This window comes from Lates calcarifer, unplaced genomic scaffold (assembly GCF_001640805.2).
Source record: "Lates calcarifer isolate ASB-BC8 unplaced genomic scaffold, TLL_Latcal_v3 scaffold_43_93, whole genome shotgun sequence".
Taxonomy (NCBI): Eukaryota; Metazoa; Chordata; class Actinopteri; family Centropomidae; genus Lates; species Lates calcarifer.
In genome coordinates this window covers 67,903-78,021 of record NW_026118163.1, presented here as the reverse complement: position 1 = coordinate 78,021, position 10,119 = coordinate 67,903, and the positions used below count along the sequence as shown (strand labels likewise).

General features: G+C 43.9%; 1 protein-coding gene across 3 annotated transcripts; it reads left to right on the top strand.

Moving 5' to 3' along the window:
- Positions 1-7: 7 nt before the first annotated feature.
- mlpha (melanophilin a) lies at positions 8-10,040 on the top strand. 3 transcript variants are annotated; one of them, XM_018672962.2, is made up of 17 exons: positions 8-132; positions 979-1,081; positions 2,181-2,294; positions 3,894-4,115; positions 4,431-4,543; positions 4,636-4,680; positions 4,797-4,855; positions 4,926-5,015; positions 5,121-5,223; positions 5,299-5,492; positions 5,576-5,656; positions 5,741-5,974; positions 6,993-7,163; positions 8,068-8,229; positions 8,625-8,681; positions 8,806-8,851; positions 8,969-10,040. In XM_018672962.2, exons 3-17 carry the CDS (start codon positions 2,185-2,187, stop codon positions 9,007-9,009), a joined length of 1,728 nt encoding a protein of 575 aa, XP_018528478.1. In that variant the 5' UTR covers positions 8-132; positions 979-1,081; positions 2,181-2,184; the 3' UTR covers positions 9,010-10,040. The 3 variants fall into 3 exon arrangements, with proteins under 3 accessions (XP_018528478.1, XP_018528476.1, XP_050925548.1); XM_018672960.2 differs by having other exon boundaries at positions 2,118-2,294; XM_051069591.1 differs by lacking the exon at positions 6,993-7,163 and having other exon boundaries at positions 2,118-2,294.
- Positions 10,041-10,119: the final 79 nt, after the last annotated feature.

Genomic DNA, 10,119 nt, shown 5'->3' with positions numbered 1-10,119 from the left:
GGCGAACAGCAGGTCATCACCCGGAACATCCTCTATGTTTGAACTCCAATGCCCAGCATCCCTCTGTGCTCTGATACCACATCTTTCTCCATGGAGGTCAAAGGTGAAGCAGGAAACCGGTGATTTCAGCTGGTCAGTGTTTAATGTTCTGATCGTTGTGATTTAGTCTGCATCTGAACAGACTCACGTGTTTCTACTGACACTAGATAATTAGTCTTTAGTTATTCCTTTAAAGAAATACGTTTTAAATACTGTGAGATTCAATAAGAAACTTTATTGATTGTGTTCCAGACAACAAATTAAATAATTCAAACACAGATTGACTGATAAATATATGCTGTGGCATTAGCTTTCTGGCTAACATTAGCTGTCTAACTGATATTAGCTCGCTGGCTAACGTTAGCTCACAGATTATAAGTGAATCAGAATCTGAGATATTAGTGATAAATGAGTAATATTTTAACTTTGTGACACATCACAGTGTTAGCATGTTGTTAACAGTCTGAGAGCAGACCGTCATTAAAACGTCTACAGGAAGAGCAGATGTATGAAACACGTGGGTTTAAAGAGCTAATGTGGTAAACAGCATGAAGGTAGAAATAATCAAACTAAAACACAGTAGAAATGATTTTCATATGACAATAAATAGAGAATGAAATGTTAATGTCAATAACAGAAAAGAGATCATTTTTATTTTCACTGCCAGTTGGAGGAACATGAAGCAGGAACAAACAGGAGTGAATACCGTAAATACTGATATATAAAATCATTTATATATAATAAATGATACACTGACCCCCCCCCCCCCCCGTTTCTAACAGAGGTTTACAGCTTTAACACTGTGTGTATTTTTGTCTCAACACAACTTTATTTCATAATGTCACACATTCCTCCTCCTCTGACATTAGGACTTTATCAGCTCTAACAGACACTCTGTGTGTTGTGTTGTATTGTGTTGTGTTGTGTTGTGTCCTGCAGCAGAGTGTTGTTGTCATGTGGACACTCATCATGTGATCAGCTGATTCTCTCAGTTCAAACTCAGACGTTTCATCACTTCAGCCTGAAGACACAGAGAAACACGGTGAGTCCATTTATTCTCTTCATATCTCTAAACTCTCTTTATTCTGTCTCTGTCACTCACTGTTGGTTTTATTGATTCCTTTTTATCTAATCATTGAATTCAATAATAAAACTGCCAATGAATTAACATCTGTAAAACACCCATCAGTTAATTTAATTCATGACTTTAACTCTGACTCAAACTGACTCAGTCAGGTTTAACTAAAGACACTACAGAAGAAATCTTAGTTAGTGTCTTTTATTTTGAAAGGGTCAATCAGCTGTTTGTTATTTAAAGGTGAAATCAGTGAAATCAGTGAACACGTTGAGATCATCGCCAGGGTGTGGTGACAGAACGAGACTGAACAAGCAACCAGCAACTGAGCAACCAACAACTTAGATCAAAGCAGCAACTTTAATTTAACTCAGAAACCTTTAAATAAAATAAAGTCTCAGCTCAGACATCTTCTTCTTAAAGACATTTAGACATAAAAAGCATTTAAATTCAGTTGTATTGTTTGTGAACACAGCTCTCAGGTCAGTTTGTTGTCTGTGAAGATGTTGTTGTTGTTTGTTGTTGTTGTGAGACACTGATTAAAACCAGAATGTTCTGGGGTTTAGTTTGAAACTCTGGATCCTACATGTCCCATAGTGCATCTGGATAGAGCCTGTCATCAGAGCCTGGCTGCTGGTTGGATGGTGGATGTTCGTAGTTTGATGACATCACTATGACATCATCTGGACACAGATAATGTCATACTGTCTGTCTTATTACTTAGTAATATTATTCCCGATAAGGACATTTTAAAAATATTTAAACTTTTCATTGAAATAAAATTTTAATTTTTTCCTTCGTAACGGCTTTTCTCAGACTGCTGTCGTTAGCTGTCAGCGTTAGCTACTGTTAACTGTAGCTGCTGTCGTTAGCTGCTAACATTAGCTCATATCCCGACATCGGACTAAAACGTAAAGTTAAAAGCCACAGAGATCTGATCAGTGTGTTTTGAAGATGAGTCTGACACCTGACAAACTCTATGTTTGTTGTTGTGTGTGAACAGAGAGAAGACGCCACCTTCAGGCTGCACTTTGACTTTAACTCCACCGTGTTGGGATCATTTCAGTGTCATGGAGCGTAAACTGGATCTTTCCCGTCTGACGGATGAAGAAGCCAAACACGTCTGGGAGGTGATTCAACGAGACTTTAACCTCCGCAAGAAAGAAGAGGAGAGACTCGGGTACGTACAGCGGCGCCCCCTGCAGCTACAGTGTATATTACCCATGATCCTCTTCTTCTCCTGCAGCAGGAACAGACCAAACTCTGTTTCTGATGCTTGATGTTTCAGTTTCCTGCTGGATATCAGAGATGAACTCTGGCTCACCTACAGCTCAGTCTGTCACTCACTGACAGCTGTAGGTTAGAGCAGCTCACCTGTGCAGGTGTGTCTGTGTGTAAACAGTAAAGTGAGAGTGTGACTGTGTGAAATCGTCCGGTTCATGTGAAGTCTGGAGGAATGCGAGCGTGAAAGATGTCGTTGTTGTTGCAGTCGATCATGACTCAGTCACACGGACCAGAGTCTGCTGCACTAAACAGAAAGCTCACAAAGACTCCCACTGTTTCCACTGAAGACTGCAACTCCCATCAGCCCCGGGGGCAAACTCATAAACACCCAGAGTCATAAACAGCTGCAGAGAGTCTGAGTTTAAATATGAAAATATTTTATTTAACAGCGTGAGATTTGCTGAGTCAGTGAGAGGACTGATGTCGATCACTGATAATCAATAACGACATGATCAGTTAGTGAAACACTGCTTCTGTCTGAGCTCTGTGTGAATGGATGAATACGTCCTCTGTTAGAGCAGGAAGCTGCTGTGATAGTCTGATTATCACTGTGACAATTACATTTCTACTGGAAACATCCAGATTAAAGTGATTACAACCAATGTGAGTTTGATTTGATTTGATCCTTCAGGGTTTAAACACGCTCTCAGTTTCATAACAGAAATGATTCTCTCAGCTTCAGTCTCACACCAGGACCGACTAAAATCCTGTTCCCTGGTCCATCTTCTCTGAGTCTCTCCTGTTTCCAGATGCTGCAGCTCTGAGTCCAAAAAACAATTCAGGGTCATTCTGCTGCTTCACTGTGACGAGAAGAGGAAACAGCTACAGCTGATCAGTTACAGGTTTTAAACCAATGAAGAAAAACAAAAACACATCTTTGTGGTCCTAACATTAGCCAGCTAACGTGCTGTAACTGATCAGCTGAAGCCGTTTCCTCTTCTGTTCGTCGTCATAGTGAAGCAGCAGAATGAAAACTGAAGCTTCAAACTCTCAGGAGGTAATTTCCTGCCACTAAGGGGCTCTCACTCTAAATGATCATTTAAAAACTTTTAGTTTAATGAGGTGGTGGAGCAGTGTGGGATCATGGGAGTTGTTGTCTTCACTGTCTCCTTCAGTGTGGATCAGATGATCTGATCAGACAGATCACATCCTCTGTTCTTTCATGAAACTGTGATGACGACAGTTTGACCTTCTCTGAACTCATCAGATCTTCTCTGAGGTTTAACTTCAGACTGAGTTCGACAGTGAACGCAGCACTAACTGAGTTCAGAGGAATCAGTGTGAGAGTGTGAATAACAACAGACGGTCTGTGTGAGGGTTAGAGTGTGGAGGCCCAGATTAACGATGGGAACGACTCGACCTCGTCCCTCAGAATCAGCCTCACAGATCACAGCTGCTGGTACAACCTCTTTCTACTGAGTCCATTCCTCAGACCAGAACCTGGAGGTCTGTCCTGTCTCTGCAGGACTCACCTGTCCCCCCTGTTTTCCCGCAGGGAGCTGAAGACTAAGATTGAGAAGGAGGACACAAAGCGAGAGCTGCTGGGCTGTCAGAGCAACGTGTCCGACTCACTGTGTATCCGCTGCCTGCAGCCATTCAAGTTCCTGGTCAACAGCAAACGCCAGTGTCTGGACTGTCACCTGTACACCTGCAAGTCCTGCAGCCGCTACAACAAGAAGGAGCACGGCTGGGTGTGTGACAACTGCCGCATGACCAGGTGAGACTGAACCACCAGGTGAGACTTGGTCAGGTAGGTCCAGATACAGACAGAGACTTCACACCTGAACCCAGGTCTTTGCTGATCCTCATTGACTGAGATAAAGTCAGAGATGAAACTGTGTTAACGTTAGCATGTTAGCGCTAACTAGCCTAGCCTGCTGTGACAGGTGTAAGGAAGCAGCCAGTTACCACAGGAGTGCTAAGATGTTAGCATGAGGTCAAAAGACCCAGAACGCACTGAGGAGTCACCTCTTACCCTCTGTGTTCTCCGTTGTGTTGTTGTGTTGTTGTGTTGTTGTGTTGTTGTGTACAGAGTGTTGAAGATGGGGACTCTGGGTTGGTACCACGACAATGTCAGAAACCGATTCAAACGCTTCGGCAGCGCTAAAGTCATGAGGTCACTGTACAAGAGGCTGAACGGAGACGGTGAGTCATCATCACACCTGTTACCTGTAGGACTCACCTGTGTGTACCTGATGAGGAGGTAGATAATATAACTCCTGTGTGTACCCCTGCAGGTGGTCGTGATGACGACACTCAGAGTATGCCAGACGTTCGCAGCCGTGAGTCAACGATTAAACGCACCCTGACCCTGTTTGTTTCAGTCTTTACCTGAGGTCACAGACTGTACAGGTGAGTTCACCTGCAGACTTCTCTCTCTCTCTGTGTGCACCTGTAGACATGTATAACGGTGCCGAGGACGACCCCGGAGAGGCCGAGGCTCAGCGCTACAAAGTGGTAAAGCTATAAAACCATGTGATGAGATTCAGATGTGAAGCTGCAGGTTTAACGTCACCTGTGTTTTCAGATGAGGAAGAGTAAACGTCTGCTGTCCGTTCATCCCATGGACTTCGACTCAGAGGAGTATCTCCCTCATTCACGACGACCGTCTGTCCAGGTACGCCACTCACCTGAGGCTGACGGGTCAAATCCCTCCTCAGGACACTCAGTCATGTGACCTGTGTCTCTCTCTCATGATGTCATGTGACCTGTGTGTCTGCAGCAGATGCAGGAGGATCGGTATTACAGGAACGACGTAGACTACGACCCGTACAACCACCGCCCCAACCGCAGGAAGAGTCTGGACCGATACGCCATGAGACCTGGTCAGTACACACGCAGAGTACTACAGGATCCTGCAGTACACAGAGTATTTACCTGTGTGTTACCTGTGTGATCAGATGACTACGGCGAGAGCAGGATGGTTCGGACTCGCTCTCTGTCTAAGATCAGCTCGTCGGTTGCTCGGCAGCAGTACGTCGACACCTCTGACGAGGACGAGTACCAGAGGTACCCCCCCATGTACCAACAGCCCCCCCACCGCCGCAAAAACAGCAGAGCATCTTCCCAGGAGAACCTGGGACAAGCCCCCCCCGTAAGACCAGACAACAAATCACCAATCAATCAATCAATCAATGATCACAGTGTCAGTGTGTTTGAACTCTGTGGTTTTCTCAGATTAACGAGCTGAACAAACGAATGTCGGCCATCGAGAGTCTGCTGAGTCGTCTGGAGGAGAAGATGACGCCGGCCGACGAGGTCAGACACTCCACTCTCTGTTATTGATCCATTAATGAAAAGAGTCTGATGACTGATTATTGATTGGTCGGTGTTGTCCATCAGTCGCCGCCTCCGTCGGGTCAGAACGAGGAGGAGAAGCTGAGGAGAAAGCTGAGCGAGTTGGCGGGGAACCTGAGCGATAAGGGTCCGTCGTCGGACGAGGAGGCCGGGAGGAAGCCCTTCTCTCTGGGTAAAGGTGTGGGCGGAGTCAGGGGCGGCCCCGCCCTCAACCTGAGCTCTGTGAGGGACAAAGAGCTGAGCTCGTCCAGCGACGAGATGCCCACCGAGGCTCAGAAGGTGAGAGAAGGTCAGGACTGCTCTGATTGGTCAGTGCTGCAGCAGGTAGGAACCTGGAGGTTTCTGAGTCCACGGATCAGAACCGTCCAGGTTCAGGAAACATTGGTGCTTCCACAGCATGGCTCCGCCCTCCCCAAAGAAAACAGTAGAAACAAATAGAAACACAAAGAGCTGCAGGAGTCGAGTCACAGGAACTTCCTGTCTGAAGGAGTCCTGATCCTTAACACTCAGTCCTGTTACCATAGCAACTAACCACTGCCTGGATCTACTGCTTAGGGTCTGGATCAGGTCCTGACCCTGGTTACCACATCAGGTGTTCCTGTGATACGCCCCCTGGTGGCCTCAGTAAACAACAACCTGGATTATTGATGATCAGATTGTATCAGTCGATCAGGTTCATTGATCTCTGCATGACTCCTGACTAACAGGCCGCTTCCTGCCTTAACTACCTGCTCACACACCAGGTGTTCATGTGAAGGTCAGCAGCTACCTGTCTGGACCAGGGTCCACAGAAATCTCAGGATCCTCAGAGTCTTCAGAGTCCTCAGAGTCCTTAAGGACCACAAAGTCCTCAGGATCCACAGAGTCCTTAAGGACCACAGAGTCCTCAGAATCCTCAGGATCCACAGAGTCCTTAAGGACCACAGAGTCCTCAGAATCCTCAGGATCCACAGAGTCCTCAGAGTCCTCGGGATCCTTAGGATCCTTAGGATCCATAGAGTCCTTAAGAACCACAGAGTCCTCAGAGTTCAGAGACCACAGAGAATCCACAGGGACCAGGTCTATCCTCGATGTCTCCAGATCAGAACCTTAAACCTGCTGCTCTGATTCATTCACCACTGAGAACAGATTATTTGTCAATAATAAATCAATTATCAACAGTCACTGATCTGAACCCAAGAGACTGAGCAGACCCGGTCCAGACTCTGGTGGTGTCTGTGGGTCCAGGCCGGTAGCTGCTGCAGGATCAGATGTTGTTTTCCAGCTGCTAACATCTGTCCCTCTGCCTGGCTTTCAGAGATCAGCTGCTGCCGCCCTCTGTGACCTCACCACTGAGGTCCTGAGAACCATTAATGCCACAGAAAACGCAATGGTCGAGTTCGGCTTCTCAGAGCCGACCGACCGGTCCCACTTAGCAGGGACTGACGTAAAGCAAGCAGATGATGCTTTCAGGGAACTTGAGGAAAATGTAAGCTTCAAACTCAAACTGCACGCCTCGTCCTCCCCCCAAACCTCCCCCCTCTGTCTGGTCAAACTAAGCCGACCCCCCACCACCCCCACCCCATCTGAAGCATGACGGAAACATGTGGACTGGCTTTAACCCCCCCCCCACAGAGCTGAGCATCAACAACAACAGGCTGAACTCTTGTCCTGTTAAATTACAACGTCCTGACCGATGAAATCCTGTTTCCTGGTCCAACTTCTCTGAGTCTCTGTCCCGTGTTGTCTGGACAGAGTCCAGAAAGAAAAGAGGAAATACGGTGCCAAGGTGCTAACGTTAGCCAGCTAACCTAGCTAACCCAGCTAATGGAAAAAAACAGGTCCCCGATATAAGCTGTAGGTTTTACAGGTTGTTTCTTGCTGACTCACATCTTCATGTTTCAGTTGTCAGCTAGCTAGGTCGTCTGTTTTCACCTGTGCTGGGTGAAGGTAGCTCGCTAACACCAGCTGAACTGGCTGAAACATGAAGATGTGTTTCATAGCTAGAAACAACCTGTAAAACTCAGAGCTCATGTCAGGGGAACCTGTTTTTACTGTTAGCTAGGTTAGCTCGCTAACGACCAGGAAACAGGATTTTCATCAGTCATGACGTCAGACGAAGACCATCACAGGATTGGAGAGGATTTTACTGTCAGACATGAAATCTTCAACTTTAAAAACTCAGAGTCTGATTCTCACTCAATAACTCAGAGAAAATTAAATTGTAAAAACCATCGTATGTGCTGGGTCTGAATCTAAAGCCCTGGACTCTTTAAACCCTCAGAGACACAGTCTGTGTTGTAACATGATGCTCAGCCCTGTCAGTATCAGTGGTGGTCTGCAGGTCTTAGCTCTCAGGTGACTCAGGTGTGTTTGTCCCGTCACCTGTCCAGGTGTACATCACGGCTGGTCAGTCGTACGAGCTGGAGTCGAAGCTTCGGAAGCTCGAGCAGAGCGCCAAGAACCGGTTTGGAGGGACGACCGACTCCGAGCTGTCGGAGCTGGAGGACGTGGTGGCTCTGACCGCTGCCAGAGTCCAGAGCGCCGAGAGCGAGGTCAGACTCACACCTGAACCAAAACTGACATCACCTTATCACAAGAAAACAAGCTACCAGACTCCATTGACAAAAACAGGGATTTAACCAGGAGCTGCTGGAATACCACTGCCTCCATCTGTTAGTGTGTCTGTGTTACTGTGTGACTTTCAGTGGTGGAAGAAGTAATCAGATACTTTACTGAAGTAAAAGTACCACACAGTAACACAGACACACTAACAGATGGAGGCAGTGATATTCCAGCAGCTCCTGTTAAATCCCTGTTTCTGCTCAATGGAGTCTGGTAGAGATATATAGAGATGTTTCTGGTTAAACTAAAGGATCTTCCTCTTTAATAAAAAGCTCTGTCTCTGTAGGAATCCTGTCATAATGTTGTCAGACACTTCTTTCTGCAGGTTTCAGACATCGAGAGTAAGATCGCTGCTCTGAGCGCCGTTGGGTCAAAGAAGAAGGTCATTATATTTATTTTAGTCACAATTGAAAATTATCTCAGCTCATTTCTTTATCCTGTGATTACAACAAAATGATCTTTTATCACAGAATCTTTTCCCATGTTTATAAAATCTGTTTCTCCAGGTTTCTGGATCTCATCAGAGAAAAAAGTCAACACAGGATTTTCCCAGTGAGTCATTTACATCATGTACAGATTATAGATTATAGATTACAGATTATATTTCATCTTCTTTCCTGTAACAGATTCATTCATTAACTTTATTTATTTTGTTTTTTTTCTTCACAGAGACAAACGGAGCTCAGTGGAAATCTAACAACATCTACTGAACCAGAGAACAGAGAACCTCATGTTGATCAGCTGCAGCTTCTGCTTTGTTCAGTTTCAGGTTTAAAATGACAAAAACTACAAATGAATCAAAACAAAAACATTCTCTGACCTTTCAAATATTGAGTTCAGTAAAACAACACGTTTCCATCACCTCTAAGTTCTTACATTTAATCTAAAACGATAAAATGAATATTTTATAAGGAGGCCCACATGGGTCAGTAATCCTGTTTAACCTGAGCTGAGTATTCAAGATCACAGACTGAAGATAAAACACTTTCTCTTCACTGATTATTCATTTAACCAAACAAACTTTAACTCAACAAAAATACTGTTTCATTTATCACACAGAGACATCATTAAAATACACTCACAGATTTCACCTCATCTTCTACAGTAAACATGTTTTCTCAAAGTTCAAAATGTATTAATCTAAAACACAAAAACATGAGTCAAAGATTTATTATGATTCATCTTTAAAATAGAAACATGATAAAGAGTTAATGTAGAAAAGACAACAGTAAAAATATAAATATAAAAGATAATATATTTAAAATCCTAAAAATGTACAAACATTGAAAATCTTAAATATATATAAACATAAAATCACCTGATAAAAATCATTTTAAAAGAAATATATATATTATTTCACTCTCTTTAATCTTTTAAGCTTCCATACAGTTTATTGATCATCTGTTTATAATCTTTATTGATTTGTTTGATTGTTTTCAGTCTTTCCAATCACTTCTGATATGATCAATAAAGTCGATCTTTTCCTGGAAAACAGTCAAATGTAATAAATGGACGTCAATAGAAACAGATTTGAAACATTATTTCCTCATGTAAATGTATTAATTGATCATAGGCAGAATATTATTGATCAGTATTGATAACCTGTGATGTTTGTGAATTTAAATGTTTAGTTTCTTTGATTATAGTGTATCATCATGTATTGATGATAAGAACATGTGGTGTTTCCCTCTTGTGTCAGTGTTTGGCTTCTGATCAATAAACTACAAGATCAGCTCTGTGATTATGAGTTATTGATCCTTTAACATGTCACACATACGTCACAGATTTCTGTTTAAAAAATCCAAACAAAATCACAGTTT

Coding starts and splice junctions, on each gene's coding strand:
- mlpha (XM_018672962.2), top strand. CDS start 2,185: ATGGAGCGTAAACTGGATCTTTCCCGTCTGACGGATGAAGAAGCCAAA. Junction 5,224..5,298: donor CCGATACGCCATGAGACCTG/GTCAGTACACAC, acceptor CTGTGTGATCAG/ATGACTACGGCGAGAGCAGG. Junction 5,493..5,575: donor ACCTGGGACAAGCCCCCCCC/GTAAGACCAGAC, acceptor TGGTTTTCTCAG/ATTAACGAGCTGAACAAACG.